The sequence below is a fragment of the Schistocerca piceifrons genome, chromosome X, assembly GCF_021461385.2.
Source record: "Schistocerca piceifrons isolate TAMUIC-IGC-003096 chromosome X, iqSchPice1.1, whole genome shotgun sequence".
Classification (NCBI taxonomy): Eukaryota; Metazoa; Arthropoda; class Insecta; order Orthoptera; family Acrididae; genus Schistocerca; species Schistocerca piceifrons.
The window spans coordinates 802,301,523-802,325,834 of record NC_060149.1 but is presented as its reverse complement, the minus strand read 5'-3'; the positions used below and the strand labels follow the sequence as shown (position 1 = coordinate 802,325,834).

General features: G+C 40.0%; 1 protein-coding gene across 3 annotated transcripts in view; it reads left to right on the top strand.

Moving 5' to 3' along the window:
* LOC124721309 (mediator of RNA polymerase II transcription subunit 16) overlaps nt 1–24,312 on the top strand; it is a 295,303-nt gene that overhangs the window by 170,642 nt on the left and 100,349 nt on the right. For all 3 annotated transcript variants that reach the window (XM_047246221.1, XM_047246223.1, XM_047246222.1), the window contains exons 8-9: nt 7,315–7,473; nt 20,920–21,097. In XM_047246221.1, coding sequence (XP_047102177.1) covers nt 7,315–7,473; nt 20,920–21,097 — 337 coding nt within the window. The remainder of the gene's footprint in view (nt 1–7,314; nt 7,474–20,919; nt 21,098–24,312) is intronic.

Genomic DNA, 24,312 nt, shown 5'->3' with positions numbered 1-24,312 from the left:
TTGGGGACCTCAGGTTTTCAAATCTCAAACAGTGATTAGCAAGCAGCTAACTGTAGAACTGATTTCTTGTGTCTCATGTAATGTCAGAAAAGATTTGATAAAGTTAATGGAAAGCCTTCTTTATAGTAATAAACCACAGATGAAGTGATAACTTCTACTCATTATTTCTCTCTGTATCCTACTGAGGTACTCAGTTCTAAAACCAGTTGGCACCTCCTTAGGAGGTCTTTTTGTCCTATACTGAGAATTTGTGTAGAAATCAACTGTAAGACTGACTAACAGACCTGTGTGTATAAGATAAAAAGTTGTCATCCTGGGAGTGAAAAACCCAGTTCTTTAGATAAAAAATGCACTGACATTTTTTAAGCCAGTGCAATCTTTCCAATTTTTATTTTGGGAGCACATGCTATTCATAAAGTGTGATTCTAGGTTATCTCCAGAATATCTCTCTGAAGCTGAAATATCCTTTTCATTGTACTAAGACTGTTTTCCATCCACAAATTTTATAGGATATGGGTTTACGAGAAAGCAAAGGATGGCAAATCTAGTGAATAGAGCAGAGGTTTCAACAATTCATTTATCAAATATTTGCATTTTGCTATTACTAAAGGATTGCAAAGAAGAGTACGATATTGTCCCACCTTGTCACCTGTGAAATTTGTAGCAAGCAAAAGATGGCATAAATCAAATGTAACTAAGATACCATGTTGCTGAACTTGCAAAAACTGGAAAGAATAGTCTGAATAAATTGAAATTCAAAAGAATGGATAGAAAGGAGTAGAGGAATAAGTGATTACATTACAGAGTGATCACATATGGTACATCTTGAGTCCAACAGTGCTGTACTTTTGTGACTAAAGGTTTGTGTTAAACTAAGCACATTTAGTGAAAAGCCTTTAACCAAAGTGGAAATGTAAAAGGAAGTATGAAGTGCCTTCTCAGTGTGAAACAGTGCAAAATCAGTATGTGACTGGGTTTTAACAGTGCAGATTATGGAGTAGGACTGTCATGATGCGAAAGTTTAGCTCATTTAGTGTAAAGCTATTAATCAAACTGGAAATGTGAAAGGAAGTTTGAGATACCTTATCAGTGTCAAATAGTGAAATATCGGGATGTGACTTGGTTTTAACAATGCAAGGCAGGGATATGTAATTGTCGTAGTATGGCATTTCAATTCATAAGGTCACTGGGGAAAATACGAATCACCCCAGTGTTCACACATAGTTGAATTGGCAAGCCTTTACAGATGGCACAGTGATCAAGTCATGTGCTCAAGTGCACACACACTGTCTGTATATGAGCATAAGGCAGAAGCAATCAGTGAGACATTTATGTTTCAAGCAGACATCATACATAAACATGGGTAAATATAAGGACAAGATAGAGTGGGCAATTGTGTTCGGCCATTTTAATGGCTATACAGTGTGAAGCTGCTGGATTTGTTGGTGATTTCGTGGCGTACTGTTCAACGTGTCTACAGGCAGTGGTGTAATGCTCGTGGCCTAGAAACATGTCAGAGAGGTGCAACAGAAACTGCATGCGATGAACATTTGTAGTCAGTCACCTCACAAGAGGCCATTGCTCACACAGACCCACAAAGATGACAACAGCATAGGCCACTGGGCTGGAACAATCTGTGACTAGTTTTCTGAATACTTCTTTACCCTCTTAAATCCTGATTTGCCTGCAAAATCACCTGACTTGAACCTGATAGAAAATCTGTGAGACACGTTGGATCAGCATGTAAAACACTGACATCAGCATCCTCACAATTTAGTGAAATTTGTGATAAAATCCTCAGTGAATGGCTTAACCTGGATGTGACTTATCTGCACAACCTTCTGGACTTGCTTCCTAACTGAATCCAGGTGAGTCCATCGATGGCAATACACAGGTGATTTCTCTAGGAGTGATTAAGTTTTTGTCCTGTGAGCTTATAAGGCATGCTGTATGACAAGGGACACGTCTGGAAGTAATGGGTAGAAGTGGGTTCTTATGGAATGACAAGCAAGTATTATATCATGTAATGTGACCACAGTATGAGATGAGCACCATTTTGTGTGAATGACTGTAGTAGACCATACAACTTTGTCCGCATTATTGGCTCAACAGTGAAGCACTACAACATTGTCTGTATCGACAATTCAGTGCAGTCTGCTGTAGGCTTGATTGATGACGTGCATCAATGTCCATTGTTCAGTAACCTTAACCAGGCTCCAGTGGGAGTGTGAATGCCTTCACTGGTGCCCTGAGTGACAATGAAATGTTTTTGGACAAGTCTGTCATCATCCTCTCCTACAATGTTGGCTACAAGACATGTTAAGACACTACTGTGGTGGCCACACAGACAGACTTCATTGTTGAACAGCATTGCACACTCCTAGTGTGACAGTTTGAAGCACCCCAGTATTGCAGGCAGTCTAAACAGCAAAGAGATATTATAGCTCAAATCTCTACTACTACTTCAAGTAACTCTACAAGCCTTATTTCAGGAGAAAAGTGCCTGGTCATATATGGCAAGGAATGTGATGACCTCTTTCCAAAAATAGCAGTGGCTACTGGAAATGTGACCTGCACATTCACCTGGCATCAGCATCTTCCAGCAGCTCTTAACTGCTACTCTGTGGACTTGTGTACAGAAAGCATCAAGGAAGAGGCACCAGTAACATTGTTCCATGCCGTGACATGTAGAGGCTCTGCAGTACATGAGGGGCTTCACATCAGCTGAAATTTTCAGTCATAAATCATGCAAAATTCTGTATTCAAAATCATTTGTGTGCTGTAGTGGTATAAAATTCATTTCAGTTACAGGTATTCCTCTTGATGCTGAAGTGTTCACAGATGTTCTTGTAAAATCTTGCAGCCATTGGCCATACAGGTCCTAGGGACGGAGTGACTTCCAAAATCTAGATAATAGGCCATTTGAAAAGACTCACTATTTTTAGGTTCTTAATAGTGCTGCTTGGACTCTGCTCAGAACATCAGAAGCTTAACTGCATCATACTCTCCCCTAGCACGCTGGCCTCGCATTTGGGAGGATGACATTTCAAACCCGTGTCTGGCCATCCTGTTTTAGGTTTTACGTGGTTGCCCTAAATCACTTCAGGCAAATGCCGGGATGGTTCCTTCGAAAGGGCACATCTGACTTCCTTCCCCATCCTTCCCTAAGCCGCTGGGACCGATGACCTCTCTGTTTGGCCCCTCCCCCAAATCAACCAATTAACAAACCAACCTAACCATTAATGGGCTCTGATCAGTTTCTCTTACCATGATTTGGAAGTTCATTTTGATAACTGATGGAGGCTGCTAAGTATGCCTATGTTCCCTTTGAGGAGATGTCATTTTCAAATACACTTTCAAAAAATATTTGGCAGCTAACATAAGGAAAAAGAGTCAAATATGTAATTGTCTCTTTACAATAGTATACCTTTACCAAAAATCATCTCATCTTCACCCACAAAAAAAGGAGGAGGAGGAGGAGAAGAAGAAGAAGAAGAAGAAGAAGAAGGCAGGAAGAAAAAATGTAAAACATTTCATTGTGATTGTGTATGAACATGCAGGAGAGGGACAAATAAAATTCATTAAAGTCATTCTGTAACAGCTTTTTTGCTTCTTAATTTTCTTTCATGTAATGAAAGAAAAGTAAGAATTTCGCTGCATTCAACTAGTAACATTAACTACTGGTCATGAACCTTATCAACATCAGCATAATGATGTCATATTTGATTCTTAATTGCATGTGTGATGATAACGAAAACAGCAGCAGACAACCCTATGTACTAACATTTTAAAATACATCAACAGACGTTTTGCATCACCTCAGTTCTGTGAGTTCCAGAACCTGTACAGAAAATTGGAATAAAGCTCTACATAAACATCATTTCTGCCCTTTTTATTGCTCATGAAAACCACGCATTGCATGTTGTACCACCATACAGTGAGGTGACACCTTCAGAGGTGGTAGTCCAGATTGCTGTATACACCGGTACCTGTAATACCCAGTAGCACGTCCTCTTGCATCGATGCATGCCTGTATTCATCGTGGCATGCTATCCACAAGTTCATCAAGTCATTGTTGGTCCAGATTGTCCCACTCCTCAACGGTGATTTGGTGTAGATCTTTCTGAGTGGTTGATGGGTCACATCGCCCATAAACAGCCCTTTTCACTCCATCCCAGGCATGTTTGACAGGGTTCATGTCTGGAGAACATGCCTGCCACTCTAGTTGAGCGATGTCATTATCCTGAGGGAAGTCATACACAAGATGTGTACAATGAGGGTGTGAATTGTCATCCATGAAGACGAATGCCTCACCAATATGTTGCTGATAAGGTTGCACTATTGGTCGGAGGATGGCATTCACGTATCATACAGCCATTACGGCGCCTTCCATGACCACCAACGGCATACATCGGCCCCGCATAATGCCACCCCAAAACAGCAGGGAACCTCCACTTTGCTGCACTTGATGGACTGTGTGTCTAAGGCATTCAGCCTGACCGGGTTGCCTCCAAACACATCTCCGACGATTGAAGGCATATGTGACACTCATTGGTGAAGACAACGTGATGCCAATCCTGAGTGGTCGATTTGTCATGTTGTTGGGCCCATCTGTACTGCGCTGCATGGTTGCAAAGATGGGCCTTGCCATGGACGTTGGGAGTGAAGTTGTGCATCATGCAGCCTATTGCGCACAGTTTGAGTCGTAACACGATGTTCTGTTGCTGCACAAAAAGTATTAGTCAACCTGGAGGCATTGCTGTCAGGGTTCCTTCGAGCCATAATCCACAGATAGCGGTCACACACTGCAGTAGTAGCCCTTGGGCAGCCTGAGCGAGGCATATCATCGACAGTTTCTGTATCTCTGTATCTCCTCAATGTCTGAACAACATCGCTTTGGTCCACTCCAAGACGCCTGGATACTTCCCTTGTTGAGAGCCCTTCTGGGCACAAAGTAACAATAGGGATGCAATCTAATCGCAGTATTGACCATCTAGGCATGGTTGAACTACAGACAACACGAGCCGTGCACCTCGCTCCTGGTGGAATGACTGGAACCGATGGCTGTTGGACCCTGTCCGTCTAATGGGCGCTGCTCAGGCATGGTTGTTTACATCTTTGGGTGGGTTTAGTGACATCTCTGAACAGTCAAAGGGACTTTGTCTGTGATACAATATCCACATTCAACATTATCTTCAGGAGTTCTGGGAACCGGGGTGATGCAAAACTTTTTTTTTGATGTGTGTAATATTCAAGTTACCTTACCAGCTGATCATGCTCACACAAATTCAGGAAATGTAAAACTATACTAGTGAGTGCCTCTCTTGAGCAAGTAAAATAAAACTTCTTTTAATTTTTTTAACTAAAACAAGTCACAGTGATTGCAAAGAGATACTAGAAAGCTACTGATAATGAAACAGATGCAAACTTTGAAACAAATTTAGCAGCACTCATTATGTTATTAATTGCAGTATTTACCATGATTTACTCACTTATCTCTTCTTTCTTGTTTTGAACTTTTATTGTATTGGCTGTCCTTGATTAACGTTTTGCATTGTTTTGTGCATGGAATCTTTGCAGCAGCAGTAGTAGTAGTAGTAGTAGTAGTAGTAGTAGTAGTAGTTGTTGTTGTTGTTGTTGTTGTTGCTACTGCCGGCCGCGGTGGTCTAGCGGTTCTGGCGCTGCAGTCCGGAACCGCGGGACTGCTACGGTCGCAGGTTCGAATCCTGCCTCGGGCATGGGTGTGTGTGATGTCCTTAGGTTAGTTAGCTTTAAGTAGTTCTAAGTTCTAGGGGACTTATGACCTAAGATGTTGAGTCCCATAGTGCTCAGAGCCATTTTTGTTGCTACTGTACACTATGTCCGTAAGTTAAGGAATCATGAAGATCTTCAAAACAGTATGAGACAGGGCTATAATGTGTGCATTCAAGGTGAACTGACAACATTATGAAACATGACATGGAAAACAAGGAATACAAGAAAATCAGTCTTGAGCTATTGATACCACTTACTGTTTGTGGGGCCACTGTGCCTGATGCATACAGCATGTCAGGACATGTTGTGATGACCGTGCATGGCGGTACGGAATGCATAACAACTCACCATACTGTGGATTAGGCTAGCTTTGACAGCTTGCAATAATGCTCTGTGTTGTTGGACAAGTACCTTCTGGATATCAGCAATGGTCCTTAGAGGTAGTCATAGGGCTGCAGTCATCCAGTTAACTGTGTTCAATACTTGCCAGTGAGATTTAACTTTCGGGAGCAAACTGGGAACATATGTTTTATGTTCTCTTGTTTTAGGTACTTATCCACGAGGCCAGTCTTGTGTGGCCAGGCTTTGTTATCCACCAGATGGAACCAGGTCCATATCATGAAAAAAGGACATACAAAATACATAGACCGTAGCCATCACATAATGCCTAGGAAACACATTTAGAAGCATAAGTTCTTGTAACAGGATATTGCCACAGATAACAAAGTAGTCTCTTTCGACAAGGTTAGCAGAGTTTTTAGTGTCCCTAGGGCCCGTCAGATGAGAAAATGTTGAGTCAGTCTCCAAGTTAAACTGTCACTAATCCATGGACAGGAAACTGCATCAGTGTTCATGTTCTCGGATTCACAACTAGTGTGCAACCATGTTGTGTCCTTGGTGAAGGAATGGACTTGGTATCATGGAGCATACATGTTGGAATGTATGTAACCTTGAGACTATGTGATGTCTCTGGTCAGAGCAGGTGCTATGATGGTAGGACATCTTCAAACACATAAGGTAAGGAAATAATTCTAATGCTGAGTTGCAGCACACGGTCAACTAGAATACTGTGTGCCACATATATACAGTAATACTATACATAAGATGTCTCCTCTTAATGAAGGCTGTAGGCACACTAAAAGATCTCCTTCTGACATGCCTGGTATGTCATGTGATTCTGTGTTGGCCTACCACAGTGTTGACATGATGCACTTTTACACCACATGAATGTACAAGATCTCTTTAACTTATTGACATGAGAACAGTTCTACTACTACTACAATAGTAGTAGTAGTAGTAGTAGTAGTAGTAACAACAACATGTTCTCACACTTTTTCCCATTTAATAATATACATTTGCCTGTGCATGTGTGCCAGTTTTTGCTGGTCTTTGTACTGATTACCTGCCTTATGATTACCACTCATTTTAGTGTAGTTCAAAGTTTGATTATGTTGTTCAAATTGTCCAGAAAAGTGTGTTTTATTGTCAGTCAATTTTGTTTACGTAGAGTGTAATAGCTGACTTTTATGGTAAATAGTATGTTTCTTTGCATTTACACAGGTTTGGCAGCACCAGTGCCATTACGTAGCCCAGTGCCCAGTTGTATGTGTGACAACATCAAAGTTGTCACTTGTATCTGCCGTCCCACCAGTAGGTTACATTACGGTGGCACTGAGTGATGGATCAATACATTGTCTGTTCCGAGATACTCTGAAACAAGTAATAATACATTCATCATGTAGTTTATCTCATAAATTGCAATTTATCTCTGGGTAATAGAAAATGTATTCTAGTAATTTAAGGAATACTCTTTTAGTTATAACTGTTTATCTCTCCTGTAAAATTATTGTTATCAGTTAAAAAGATGTAGGTATGATTGGCTAAAGACAGTGAGGCCAGAGATATGTAACCCAGGAGCTCTTTTGTGACTACTGAATGAAGTGATTCAGTGGTTTAGACCCAGGCCTTGAATTTGGAGGCTTGGGACCCAGGCCATTGACTGACCAGCCTGATTTACGTTTCTTATGATTCCCTGATATAACTTGAGGCTAAGTATTAGATTATTTATTCCAAAAAGTCATATATAATTCACTCCTCCAGTTTTGTCCAATCTGAGCTAGTACTCAGCCGTTAATGTCATAAATGTTCTGATATGATGTTTTCCTACCACATTTCTAACTTGTACAATTCTTGAGCATCTCCCTGAGTCACATCCTAAGTTCTCCACGCTATTTCAGCAAAGAGGCTTGTTGCCATCTTCAGCAGGTTGATGATGACTACTGCTCTGCTTGGATTAGCATCGTGTATAAGTTGGCTGTTACCTCCTGTATCACTCCAAAACTGTTGCTATGCTTGCAGCCACTGTAATGGGTGGTGGGGTTGGAAATATCTGGATGCAAACTGCGGCCCCTCAGTTTCCCATTCCCTTCACAAAATGAGCCAGCTTGGGGGTGGTGACAGAGATTATCCACAATACCTGCCACTACCCAGATACCACCTCAAAAAAATTGTTGGGTGCTCACTTCTTGAACTGGTTGATATTGTCATTTGGGCTCAGGCGGATACCACATGAAGAAAATCTACAACTAAACAGATGTCAAAGTATGAACATCTTGCAGTACAACATAAAATCACATGAGAACTACCTAACTGAACTGTGATCCACCTTACAGGGAAAATGATCGATGATGCAACAATGTCTGTGCTCGGGAAAGGACTAAACTTCATCCCGACTCCAACATCACTGTTGATTGTGGACATCGTAAGTAGTTTAGAAGAGGCCACCTATGTTCTATCAATCATCAAGGTTGAAGAAATATGCTATGAAAAGAGCTGCACACTCACCAGGCCCCCAACACCCAAGAGCAACATTTCAAAGGTGGGACAAGGGGCCATTCGTGAGTTACATAATGATTCATATTTGGTTGTCCTGCCCACTGACAAAGGGAGTGCTATGGTGTTGCTGCTGCACATAGAATATAAACAGAAAATTTATGGACTTATCGATGATGCAATACTCAGGACAATGCAGGGGGCTCTGACAGGTAACCTCCAGAGAAAACCATTGAACTTCTTGTCAGTACCTTCGATGTGGAATCTGTCAAGAAACTTCAACAACGAGCTACTGCTCTGGCACGACTGGAAAAGTCATCAGATCCAGAAGCAATCAGAGTTCGGTTTTGCAGAGAGTACTGTACTACTTTGGCTCCTTCCTTAGCTTAGCTTGAGTCTCTTGCCTACTTCAAAGTCCCAAGTAGTAAGAAAGGTACAAGAAGGAATCTGCAAAATTACAGACCAATATCCTTAACATTGGTTTGCTGCAAAAATCTTGAACACATTCTGAGTTCAAATATAACAAATTTCCTTGAGACGGAAAACCTTTTGTCCATAAATCAGCATGGATTTAGAAAGTATCACTCATGCTAAACTTGGCTTCCCCTTTTCTCACATTATATCATGTGAACCACGGATAAAGGACAATAAGCAGTTTCTATGTTCCTAGATTTCCAGAGAGGGTTTGGCATGGTGCCAAGTTGCAGACTGTTAACAAAAATATAAGCATACAGAGCAGGTTCCCAGGTACGTTAGTGGCTTGAGGACTTCATAAATAATAGAAACTAGTACATTGTCTTCGATGATGAGTGTTCATCAGAGACGAGCGTATCATCAGGAGAGCCCCAGGGAAGGGCCAGTACTATTCTCTATGTACAGGATGTCCATAATTAAAGTTCCAGTTTTAAAATGCTGTAGAAGGAGAACCACTGCTCAGAATGACGTCAAATTTGAACAGTTATTCATGTAGGGGGAACATCATAAAAAAAAGACCATTAGATGGTGCTGTAAGGGTCAGAATACGCACACCAACAGACACACAGCACATGGCTGTTCCTCAGATTGCTTCCAAGATGCCCATCATGAATGTCTCCCTGTAGGATTGCATGTTGTTGGTAAAGCTCTTTTACAAGAACAGTGAACGGGTGCCAGTAGCACTGCAGAAGTCCGAGGCACTCAAGGGTATGAAAAAAGTCATTGGTCTGATATCTACTAAGGGTCTCGAGACAGTGATTACAAAATTCAAAAACACAGGTTCTTTTGAAGTGCAATGTGACAGAGGGAAGGAAGTAGTTGATTTGACGTCTGTCAAAAATGTGGCCATAGCATTGCAGGAGGGGTTCAACAGTGGTGTGCAAAATTGCAGTGCTTGGGGAACTGCCCAAATGTTGGACATGCCTGTGCGTGTGCTGCATAAAATCTTATGAAACATCCTGCATTGCTATCCAGAAGAAATCACCCATGTTCAGGAGTTGCTTCCTGCTGACCTTCTAGTAAGACAAACATTCACTCTGGAATTTCTTGCTCGTATGAAGGTGGACAATAAGTGGCCGTGGAACATTTTGTGGACAGACAAAGCCCATTTCCATCTCCAAGGACATGGCAATATGCAGAATTGCAGAATATAGGCAACGAAAAATCCTTGCGCACCTCAACCAGTACCACTTCATTCTGCAAAGCCGACTGTGTGGTGCATGTTGATGGCATCACTTTTTTTGAGGATATAAGTATGAGTCCTGTGGATACTGTTACCTGTACGGTCACTGGTAAATGCTATGAGAGTTTTCTGCGCACCAACATGATTCCAGCCCTTCAACAGCATGGATGTGTGAGTATTATAATTTTTATGCAAGATGGCGCTCCTCTGCACATTGCACAGCCAGTGAAGTGGCTGCTGCAGAGGCATTTTGGAAATGCTAGAATTACCATCCATCATTTCTGTACAGCCTCGCCTTCCAGCTCGCCTAATCTTAAGCTGTTTTACTTCTGGCTGTGGGGTTATGTTGCATTCAGTGCTCCAATTACAAATTCAGCTGAACTGAAGGCATGCATTGTGCAACACATTCTGTATGTGATCCCTGAGACACACTGATCTGTTGTGGAACTTGCTATTTCTTGATTTCAACTTGTGGTAGAAAACAGTGGACAGCATATTGAACATGTTTTGTGCCAGTCTCACGACAATTAGAAACTGATGTCATTTTCCTTTTTATGCGGTTTTTGCCCCCAGGACAACTAAAAACCAATTTTTTGCATCCAATGTGGTATGACCTTGCCATTGTGGAAGGGCTTACCTAGCTAACAGTGCCACAACTATTGACTGACTAACTTGTGCAGATAGTGTAATGTGCAACTCAAACCATAGCCATTGTACCACAATTCGTCTGTCATTTGTAGCTGGACCCATTTACATTGAGACACTTACACTGCCATCTGTTGGTAATTTTTTTCCCCACTACGTTTCCCACCCCATCGATAATTGTTGTTGTTGTTGTGGTCTTCAGTCCTGAGACTGGTTTGATGCAGCTCTCCATGCTACTCTATCCTGTGCAAGCTTTTTCATCTCCCAATACCTACTGCAACCTACATCCTTCTGAATCTGCTTAGTGTATTCATCTCTTGGTCTCCCCCTACGATTTTTACCCTCCACGCTGCCCTCCAATACTAAATTGGTGATCCCTTGATGCCTCAGAACATGTCCTACCAACCGATCCCTTCTTCTGGTCAAGTTGTGCCACAAACTTCTCTTCTCCCCAATCCTATTCAATACTTCCTCATTAGTTATGTGATCTACCCATCTAATCTTCAGCATTCTTCTGTAGCACCACATTTCGAAAGCTTCTATTCTCTTCTTGTCCAAACTATTTATCGTCCATGTTTCACTTCCATACATGGCTACACTCCATACGAATACTTTCAGAAATGACTTCCTGACACTTAAATCAATACTGGATGTTAACAAATTTCTCTTCTTCAGAAACGCTTTCCTTGCCATTGCCAGCCTACATTTTATATCCCCTCTACTTCGACCATCATCAGTTATTTTGCTCCCCAAATAGCAAAACTCCTTTACTACTTTAAGTGTCTCATTTCCTAATCTAATTCCCTCAGCATCACCCGACTTAATTAGACTACATTCCATTATCCTTGTTTTGCTTTTGTTGATGTTCATCTTATATCCTCCTTTCAAGACACTGTCCATTCCATTCAACTGCTCTTCCAAGTCCTTTGCTGTCTCTGACAGAATTACAATGTCATCGGCGAACCTCAAAGTTTTTATTTCTTCTCCATGAATTTTAATACCTACTCCGAATTTTTCTTTTGTTTCCTTTACTGCTTGCTCAATATACAGATTGAACAACATCGGGGACAGGCTACAACCCTGTCTTACTCCCTTCCCAACCACTGCTTCCCTTTCATGTCCCTCGACTCTTATAACTGCCATCTGGTTTCTGTACAAATTGTAAATAGCCTTTCGCTCCCTGTATTTTACCCCTGCCACCTTTAGAATTTGAAAGAGAGTATTCCAGTCAACATTGTCAAAAGCTTTCTCTAAGTCTACAAATGCTAGAAACGTAGGTTTGGCTTTCCTTAATCTTTCTTCTAAGATAAGTCGTAAGGTCAGTATTGCCTCACGTGTTCCAGTGTTTCTACGGAATCCAAACTGATCTTCCCCGAGGTTGGCTTCTACTAGTTTTTCCATTCGTCTGTAAAGAATTTGTGTTAGTATTTTGCAGCTGTGACTTATTAAGCTGATAGTTCGGTAATTTTCACATCTGTCAACACCTGCTTTCTTTGGGATTGGAATTATTATATTCTTCTTGAAGTCTGAGGGTATTTCGCCTGTTTCATACATCTTGCTCACCAGATGGTAGAGTTTTGTCAGGACTGGCTCTAAGCTGTTCAAATTTGACGTCATTCTGAGGAGTGGTTCTCTTTCTGCAGTGTTTCGGAACTGGAACTTTGATTATGAACACCATGTGCATAAATGACCTGCCGTACAGGATGAGCAGCAATCTGTGGCTGTTTGCTGATGACACTGTGGTGCACCAGAAAGAGACAACATTGAGTGACTGTAGGAGGTTACAGGATGACAGACAGGATTTGCAGTTGGCATGATGAATGACATGTTGCTCTGAATGTAGAAAAATGAAAGTTAATCTAGATGAATAGGAAAAATAATTCTATAATGTTCAAATAGTGTGTTGGTGGTGTACTACTTGACACAGACATGTTGATTAAACATCTAGCTGTAACACTGCGAAGTGATATGTAATGCAATGAGCATGTAATGACAGTAGTAGGGAAAATCAGTGGTTGGCTTCATTGTATTGGGAGAATTTTATGAAAGTGTAGCTCATCTGGAAAGGAGCCTGCATCTAGAATACTAGTGTGACCCATTTGTGAGAACTGCTCACATATTTGGATCCCCACCATGTCAGATTAAAGGAAGACATTGAAGCAGTTCAAAGGCGGGCAGCTAGATTTGTTACAAGTAGGTTTTCTAAACACACTGGTGTTATGGAGATGCTTTGTGAACTCGGATGGGAATCTCTGTAGGGAAGACAACATTCTTTTCATGAAAATTTAGAAAACTTGCATTTGAAGATGACTACAGAACAGTTCTGCTGCCAGTGTACATTTTGTGTATGGACCAGAAAGATGAGATAAGAGAAATCAGGGCTTATGCAGAGGCATATAGACAGTCATTTTTCCCTCTCTGTATTTGAAAGTGGAACAGGACAGGAAATGACTGGTAGTGGTCCAAGCTACCCTCTGCCATGCACTATATGGTAGCTTGCAGAAAATGTATGTACATGTGGATTTGGGCTGCCAAAAGTCCACAAGGAGGCCGTCCCACTGTGGCCCATTACCAGAAATGTAAAAGGTGCAACATATAGCTTAGCCAAACACCTGACTGCTCTCCTGAGCCCATCTGTGGGTAAATGCTGACATCACATCCGTAATTCCATTCATTTTGTATTACATCTACAAGATCTTCACATCATTGATAGTGACCTTCTGATGAGTTTTGACTTAGTGCCCACTTCACCAAGGTACCACTAAAGGAATCCATGAAATTCTTCTTCTTCTCCTCCTTTTCTTCTTCCTCTTCCTTTTTCTGTTTCTGTAGGGGCCCAGCATTGTTATATGGGTTTTGGCCAATGTTAGTGACAGTTGGTGGTTGTGTGCTCTTCCTGATACCACAACTACCCCCGTGCCAGAATTTGTGTACCCTGTCTGTCTGCATGTACTCACACTGTGAGAATATTTTGCTAAATGTTTGTGTAATGGGTATCTGATGTGGGACATGGGTACCAGTAATAGCCAAGTTGGATGTGGTAAACCATCTAAAAAACACATCCAGGCTGGCTGGCTTGCCAGCTCTTATCATTATTCCGTGAGGCGGATTCAATGTGGGGCAGGCTCACCTACACGGATCACGGAAGTGGGACACTAACGCACTTGGCTGTCCGGGAGTATAAGGGAATTCATGGAACTGATAAGCAAGAAGTTTAAGGCCAACCTGACAAGACTGTTGGAGTTTGTGCTCACCTCACCTCAGCTTGCTTCCTGTTCGATAGGTTGTATTATGATCATATGGACGGCATCAGCATGGGGTGACATCTGCCACCTTTTGTGGTAAACTTGTTCATGAAAGACTGTCAGGAGAATGGAGAATGCTCTGGAATAATCCCCCTGCCCCCCCTACACACACACACACACACACACACACACACACACACACACACACACTCACTCACTCACTCACTCACTCTCTTCTCCAGTAGTTACCACAACTGGCAGTGCATAGGCATTTTATGCACAATTGTTCACAGGACAGTGGTCCAGTTGTGAGCAGCGTTCCAGCTGAATTGAAGCACCTGTAGACAGTATTCCAAAGCAATGTGGGTACAGCAACAGGCAGATAAGGTATCCATGTAGACAGGTTGCACCTAGACAACGCCAGGAAGAAAAAGAGGAGCACAAACCACTATTGTGCATTCTGTTTGTCATCAAAGTTTCCAAAATTGTCAGAAGAATATTGCAATAACACAATGTTAAATGTGTATTTTGCCCAATCCCTAAGACCTTGACACTGCTAGGTTCAGTAAAAGATGATCTAGGTCTTTTCAAACTAGGGTCCACCAAATCCCCTGCCAATATGGCAAGATATACATTAGGGAAACTGTATGCATAGTAGAAGAGAGGTCCCATGAACATAGACGCTACAGTGAATTACACCATACCACCAAATCAGCCATGGACAACAATAGTATAAAAATTATCCATACTATAAATTACAGCAAAAACAAGATACTTAGCAATCTCCCTCCTTCTGGGATGGTGTGAGGCCATTGAAATTAGGGTCCAGGATGATCTAACAAACAAAGATAGTGGCCTAAAGCTGAGTCTGATGTGGAACCCTTCACTGAACTGAGAAAAAATCAGAACATACCTGTTCAGTGAGGTTTGCATCCAGTGGTGATAGTGTGGAGTTCACAAACGGACGTTGCCGCCACCGCCACCACCACCACCACCACCACCACCACCCAATATGGCAGCTGCACAGGCAGCAACAGGAGTGAAATGAAAGAAGTGGTAATGGCCAACATATATAGGTCATCGACCCAACCAGAGCTGCAGTCATCAGAAATCACCTGAAGATGGCAACAGATCGGTTTGCCCAAAAAGAAAGGAAAAAAAAAAAGAAAAAGTGGAGAACTTACACCATGACCCAGGCAGGACCTAAATGTTGTCCAGAATGTTAAACTCTAACCTTCCATTCTTTTTGTGTCCTATAGTCTTAAAATGATGGTAACTGTAGAAGTTGTGGTCATCTTCATTCACATTATATGATTGAGTCTGACAATATAGAACTACTGTATGGATTTCTAGGCATGATTTCAATGGAGGAGATTTTCCATGGCCTTCTTCAAACCAGTATGTATTGTGAGGCTTGTGAACAACTATATTGCCCCAATCCAGTCAAAAGGTCAACTTCAGCTGTGTCTTATACCATTACTGCACAGGAAATTCTCTAGAGGTCTGGATTTAATTCAATAAATTGTTACACAACATGATGACATAATAATTCCTACCATATTTCCTCCTCTTTGTGGATAAATTGTGTGATGCATATTTTTTCCTAATGCTACACCCATGCTTGATTGCCATTGTGACACAACAGTTTGAAATGGTATATGTATGTGAGAATTAAATACTATTTGAAATAAAATATTTTTTTATTGTTCATCAGTAGAGTCTGGATATAATTTTGACATTGATACATAGATGAAGTTGAAAAGCTGGACAATATATTCAGTTTAAATTTAAATTTTAGATACATTATTTGTCAGCACTAAAAGACAATAACAGGCTGAATTGTCATATTATCTTTGGCATGTTTTGTGACATGTTACTTATTATCCTTTAAATGAAAATATGTTTAATGTTATTTTTACCTATTCCACATCCATGAGGACAATTTCACTTGGGATCTATGGAATGTATATTAGCATATGTGTTTTTCTTTGTAAATACATATTGCATATTCTTGTTTTCTCGCTGGTTTTTCATCTGCGCAGAATGGACTTACTGGAGTTAAAAAGTACATTTAATCTAACCTAATCTACACAGGGCTGTAAATTTTGTAATTATATTGTTACCTGTTCCTTTGGCTTCTTTTTCAGTTCTGTTTTCTGTCTTCCTTACACCTCCTATTTTTTAAAGTTTATAATTGAGAACTAGGAATAGATTACTCTTAAAAGTTTGCTTCACTGTGTTTGGGAATTTCTGTACCTGTAAAACAGCATAAGGTAATGGAACAATAAATGTTACAGTCCCATTTCTGTTCCTATAGTACGATTTCCAATAATGTTTCCAGTAATGTTGTCACTATAAGCATGTTTTCTGGTGTATACTCTAGAAATATACCAGAAAGCATTATCACATTCCTTTCTGTGTTCTGGTATTGAAGTGAGTTGTTTTATCTGTTTACATTTGCCTGTAAATTGACATGTGGGTTGGTAATATCATTTTTCCTTTAGTCTAAAATTTCATTGTGTTACAAATGAAAGGCAAAGTAATTGTCAATTTAAATAAAGATGCTAACATTGCTGCATGGGATAATTATTCTGTTTTTAACAAATAATTTCATGTATATATGAAGTTGGTTGGCACCAGTTTCCAGATTTCTTTTCTGTTGAGGTCACTGAAAGTTGAATATAGCCACTTATGTGCAATCCTGTAAACTAACTGCAAGAAGAGTTCTTCTCTATGGTGATTCATGTACACTCTCATGCCTTTTCCACAATTAATAATGTTTGGAACTGATAGACTGTATTTTTTGCAGGCAGAAATTAATCTCTTTTTAGTTCACATATTTTACTACCCCAAGGTCTGGTCCAATGAAATCCACATCTTGAATAAATATTCCGAAATTAAATATCTTTAATACTTCCATGACATACACATTTATAAAACAGGGATTAAACATGGATAGCTGTGAAGTGATGTTACATGTCCAAAATCCATATTTGGTGAAGTCATAATATACTGTGATAAAACGATTTACAGATAATGGCATCAGATAGGTTTTAAAAACATTTTTGATAAAGTTTCTTCTAGTCTAAAGTTTATTTGTGTTGACTATAGGGTAGTATTTTTTATATTAACTGCAAATGTGTGACGAAACAAAATATTTCCATAGGGCTGATTCACCCACAATCACTCCTTACTTGTTTGTTAACTTCTTGTGTCCTTTGGTGTCAGTGATGCATTATAAACTTTCATACAGCACTTACCTGGCAACCACCAAAGTATGTGTAGTTTTGTTTGGATTGTTGTGTACATTCCATAAAAACGTTGGGTGTTTCACAAGTAAGAGGGTAGCTGCCATATGACTTAGTAATCTGACTCTTTAGCCAGCTTCTATTGTTTAATGTTCCTTATTGAATTCTTCTTTGAGTTTCCTGGCAAGTTTCAATGTGAGGAGCACATTTTCAGTAATGATTGTCAATAAGGAATTTCAGATACAAAGAAATTAAAAACATTAGTTGCCAGTGGGCATTGATATGTATCAATGGGGCAAGTTCAAAATGTGTGCCAGACCAGGATTTGAACCTGGGTCTACTGCTTATTAGGCAGATGCATTGACAACTACACCATCCGGTTACAGTGGTCACCAAAATTGCACGGTCTAACCTAGAATGCCTCCCGTCAGACCCAAATTCTCAACTTATTCCAAACACTACTGAGGTAGTGCCCGTGCTCGTTAGTCTCATTACTCGTGACATCTCACTGATTCCCATGAGTTTGAGCTTGGTGTGCATCTGCAATAAAGGGATAATTGGCCATCATCACCGTAATGATATATGTGATGTCTTTTTCTTTCAGACAGATCATGGGAATTGGATAGATGCCTTGAGTGATAAGGCTAATGAGCAGGGGCACTACGTAAGTAGTGTGTGGTAAGTTGAGATTTTGGATGTAACAGACACCACATGTATAATAAGGAATTGGATGGAACTTATTGACAGATTAACACTGTATGTCAGAATGCAACTTGAACCTACACTATCCTCTTTCCAGATATGCATATATATTAGAAAACTTATGGGGAGTTTGGGTAAGTAGGACAGGTGATGACATCACAGCTTTGGGTGGACTTTATGTGCTGAGATGAGGGCAGTGGTAAGTTTGTTGCTTGTATTCTGTGTTTAGGTTCATGTCCTGGTTTTGCTGACAACTTTAACCTATCAGGGAGTTTCATAGTGGCTTACTCTCCAATGCAGAATGGGAAATTAATTCTTGAAGCAGTTTGCATTTAAGTGTAATCTGAGTTTCGTCAATTAGTTGTAATAAGTTTGTTATATGACATGCTAATCCCATCCATATACTAGACCATTTTCATTGTAGTATGAGTGGGTATCATAGTGCTTACTCATTATATTGTTTCAGAAATATCTCTTTGAAGCATTCAAATAGTGCGGTGTGCTAAGAGGACCCTATTTCCCAAGTTAGCTGGTTCATGTTGTTGCTCCATATACAGGGTGGTCCATTGATAGTGACCGGGCCAAATAGCTCACAAAATAAGCGTCAAACGAAAAAACTACAAAGAATGAAACTCGTCTAGCTTGAAGGGGGAAACCAGATGGCGCTATGGTTGGCCCACTAGATGGCACTGCCATAGGTCAAACAGATATCAACTGTGTTTTTTTAAATAGAAACCCCCATTTTTTATTACATATTCATGTACTACGTAAAGAAATTTGAATGTTTTAGTTGGACCATTTTTTGCGCTTTGTGATTGATGGCGGTGTAGTAGTCACAAATGTATAAGGATGTGGTATCACGTAATATTCCGCCAGTGTGGACGGTATTTGCTTCGTGATACATTACCCGTTTTAAAATGGACCGTTTACCAATTGCGAAAAAGGTCAACATCATGTTGATGTATGGCTATTGTGATCAAAATGCCCAACGGGCATGTGCTATGTATGCTGCTCGGCATCCTGGATGACATCATCCAAGTGTCTGGACTGTTCACTGAATAGTTACGTTACTTAAGGAAACATGAAGTGTTCAGCCACATGTGAAATGTCAATCACGACCTGCAACAAATGATGATGCCCAAGTAGGTGTTTTAGTTGCTGTCACGGCTAATCCGCACATCAGTAACAGACAAATTGTGTGAGAATCAGGAATCTCAAAAACGTTGGTGTTGAGAATGCTACATCAACATCGATTGCACCCGTACCATATTTCTATGCACCAGGAATTGCATGGCGATGACTTTGAATGTCGTGTACAGTTCTGCCACTGGGCACAAGAGAAATTATGGGACGATGGCAGATTTTTTGCATGCGTTCTATTTAGCGATGAAGCATTATTCACCAACAGCGGTGACGTAAACCGGCATAATATGCACTATTGGGCAACGGAAAATCCACGATGGCTGCGACAAGTGAACATCAGCGAGCTTGGCGGGTTAATGTATGGTGCAGCATTATGGGAGGAAGGATAATTGGCCCCCATTTTATCGATGGCAATCTAAATGGTGCAATGTATGCTGATTTTCTACGTAATGTGCTACCGATGTTACTACAAGAGGTTTCACTGCATGACAGAATGGCAATGTACTTCCAACATGATGAATGTCCGTACATAGCTCGCGTGCATTTGAAGCAGTATTGAATAGCATATTTCGTGACAAGTGGATTGGTTGTCGAAGCACCATACCACGGCCCGCACGTTTACCGGATCTGATGTTCTCGGATTTCTTTCTGTGGGGAAAGTTGAAGGATATTTGCTATCATGATCCACCGACAACGCCCGACAACATGCGTCAGCACATTGTCAATGCATGTGCGAACATTACGGAAGGCGAACTACTCACTGTTGAGAGGAATGTCGTTACATGTATTGCCAAATGCATTGAGGTTGACAGACATAATTTTGAGCATTTATTGCATTAATGTGGTATTTACAGGTAATCACCCTATAACAGCATGCGTTGTCAGAAATGATAAGTTCACAAAGGTACATGTATCACATTGGAACAACCGAAATAAAATGTTCAAACGTACCTCCATTCTGTATTTTAATTTAAAAAACCTACCTGTTACAAACTGTTCGTCTAAAATTGTGAGCCATATGTTTGTGACTATTACAGAGCCATCTATCACATAGCAAAAAATGTGGTCCAACTAAAACATTCATATTTCTTTACGTACTACATGAATATGTAGTAAAAAATGGGGGTTCCTTAAAAAAAAAAAAACGCGATTGATATCCGTTTGACATTTGGCAGCACCATCTAGTGGGCCAACCATAGCACCATCTGGTTTCCTCCTTCAAGCTAGACAAGTTTCATTCTTTGTAGTTTTTTCATTTGATGTTTATTTCGTGAGATATTTGGCCCGGTCATGATCAATGGATCACCCTGTATACTGTGTTTTGTTGAGAAATTTCTGCAAGAGCTTGGAAATCAAGATCCTTTCCAACTGTGTGTGTATGATTTGTGATAGACTTAGGTATGAAATTTGTTTTGAAATTGAGTAGGGTAATTGTGTAACTAGGCTCTTTTTATCTATCACACAATTGTTTAATTTTTGTACTGTAATTTTCAAACTGATTTTATTGATAGAAACTGACAATAATTTAATAGTAACTCAATAAATGGTTTTAATAATATAATCTGAAAAGGTGAGGAGGAATAGAGGTAAGGATTATATGCTACAGTTTTGGTAGTGTAATCATTTTTTTATGATTGTTTCAGTTATATCTGTGACAACTATTTACCATAAGTGCTAACTTTTTTATGTACAGGCTGCACAAACATCACAGAATGTTATAGCAAGGAATGATGATACACCAAGCACAAAGCAACAGAAATTACACATTAGAATTTCACATGCAGATATGAGTTGCATTGGACTTGTTCTTGCTGCTGTTGATGCTCAGGGGCATCTGTATGTGTACCGACTCTCGCCATTCTCAGAGCCAAGTGAGTAAAACATGGCATATAAAAGTTGATTGTATCTTTTTCTGGAAATGTTCTGTAATATTATACAACTACGATAAATCCTTGAAGGATTGCAGATAATGGATTAAGTAAACACTATCACTTGATACGTAAAGAAAGAATTGAGCAATGGATAGGCACATTAATAGGAACTGGGGTACTGCTACTCAGCTTTTGATGTTTATGCAGTTCCTTAGAGAAGTGCAAGTGCATACATACATTCATGTATAAGGACAACAATAATGAACTAACCTAATTTTAACTTGATAGTTGAACTAATGCAAATAACTGCATTGTCCCTAAGGCAGAGTTGGAAAAATTTGCATTTAGTGCATAGTTGTACACTTGGCAGCACAAAAATTGTCTTCCAGAAATTGCAGCCAGAGTTAAAGTCTGGAATTAAAGTAACATGTCATATTTTTCCATTTAGCTTGGGAACGTGCAGGTGAGGAAATATTAATTCAAAAATTACAGGAAACTTATCTTGTCAGTACACTAGATCTGTTTCAGGAATGCACAAAATTGTGTCTGCAAGTAGAATATGCTGGTATTATCCATAGATATAGTGCACATTAACTGAATAGATACAGTTCATAAATGGTCACTTAGCTGAATAAACAAAGTGCAAGCTTTACATATAAAGTGTCTCTCTTTTGAATCTGCATGAATTTTATTCTCCTTCCCACACATGACACACTATCCATCTGGTTCAACAATTTGGTGTCTATGGAGCCCTCAAATGTATACTATGAAACACATTTTAATGACATGCAGATAATTTCACACAGAAGATGAGACGGAATTTCCACTTCTGGTGGAGAATGACCACCTGGCAGTCGAAACCTTATATTTACTGCCTCCATTTGACATAATTCATGAGAATTATTCAAACAGTTTCAATGATATTAAATGGTGATAGACTGATAGTTTGCCACAGTGAGTTAAGTCTGCAAATGCAAAATTTGTTCTATAACAGCCAGTGACAGTACATGAGCAAGTTCAAACAAGTGCACTACGCCACTTTCAGTCAAGTCACATTATTCATGCACCATGCCTCGTTGTCAACAGGCTATTCATGACTACATCGTTTCTCTCATGAAGGAAGGGAATCGGACATCATCGGAGTCTTGGGCATGGTATGGTGTTTCTCAGCACACTACAAAACACTGGATAAAATGTTATCAAGATGCTAGAGAATCCAGTAGGCATGTGGGAACTGGACTTTGGCGTGTAACAACACCTGTCTAGGCTAATGAACTTATCGACACTTACAGCAAAATCCTGTTTTAGACACGATTTGGTGCCAACTTATAGAGGCCAGACTAAATAGCAAATGTGCAGCCATCAAAGAGAGGCTCTGTGATCAACATTGACACTACTAATTAGCATTTGTCAAGGACAGTGTCAGCTGTTAATGGTGGAAAGTGGTATTTTCTGATGAATTGGTATTGTTATAAGTGAATGATGGTCCAATACTAATTATACAGGCCAGAATGTGCATGTTTTGACTACATGAATCATCTGTCATGTGTCTGGCAGTTTGGGACTGGATGTGTTCCTGTGGAGCTGGAATGCTTACAGGATAGATGATCCACTTGATGGTGCCCATTATACCCATATTATGAGTAACATTATGCTCACATAATGTGAATATATCATGAGGGAGTAATCTGTTTCTAGTGTGACCATTCTCCTAACATGTGGGCAGAGGTGAAATGGGCTGTGCTTGAAAATTGCATGATCCTGTGCTCCAAGAACCCTTGATGACCTTTGGATGTCACCCTAGCTGCCTGAGAGGAGGTGGCGGGAAATGATAGATTTATTGCCCTCCTAATAGATTCTCTTCCTTGCAGACTGCAGAAAATTATTGAAATTAAAGGCCTTTGTATGGGATGTTAAATGGTAAACAAGTCACACAATGTGCCTTTTTGAGGGCCGAAAATATCTTAATAAGGACCGTGAACTGTTCATTCATTTAATTTCATGATATCTGCAGATGACACAAATTAATGGAGTAACACAAAAAATTGTACAAACCAAACCTTTTTGTCAGGCAACTGCCTACTAGATCATTGACTAGACACTGAGCTACAAATGCATTGTACCCTAGCTTACGACATTTAGATACATCTTATCACTCTTGACTCTACACCAAAAAATGAAGTACCGTTAATGGGTCTGCAGTGTTAAGAATGACACAGCACACTTTTCATGCATGTTTTTAGAGTGTGTGTTCTAATGCTAAGTGTCAAAAGATTTTAATCCTCCTCCTACACTCTCAACAATTAAAAGCGTTATTTACATTTAGAGTTAGATCTATAGAACCTGTAATGTGGTAGGCCCCTGCGTAACATGGCAGGTAATTCAAATTTCAGCCACAGCCATTATTTGTGCTGTCAAGTGTACATGTATGACCATCAGTGTTAAAAATATATAAAGACAGGAATGTTAAGGTTACTTAAATGAATTACATACCCAGTTCTTTGAAAGGTTTCTGGCTAATAGCACAGTAAGCAGGAGATAGATAGATAGATAGAGAGGGAGAGAGAGAGAGAGAGAGAGAGAGAGAGCGGGGGGGGGGGGGGGGGGGGGGGGGCGAGTGGGGGATAATTAACTATGTTCAGTTAATAAATCTTTGAATTCCTCTAGAAAAACTTACTGTCAATTTTGTCTGAACATTGAGAATATAGTGTGATGCTGTGTGTGTTGGTGTAAATTTATATTTACTCAAAAAAGTCAAATTTAATGCCTCTGTATGATGGAGTACCTGAAGGTTCATTTGCATAACTGCTGTGTGTGGCAAGATGTATGACAAAACTAGATTTGTTTAGGTTGTTGAAACTGAGTACATCCGTGTGTTCTTTGAACCTCATTGTGAAGCTTCTGCCAGACTATATATAGAAATTTGAACATGAATTACAAATATGTTAGGACACACCAGATTTTTTTTTGCATTCTTGAATACCAGTTTTGATACTGTAAATTTGTTTTGTATTTTATTGATGTTGAACAGATTTACTCTTATGTCTTAATAAGGTTGGCAAATTGTTATGAGTTCTTCCCTAGGAAATGGAGGTTTACATAATTTGTCAGTTTTTTTGTTGTACTTAGTTAGACTGGTTTGATTATATTTGCTGCACTCATCTGTCTATTATGGCCAGCATATATCCATTACTGCAGGCAACTGATTTTATAAT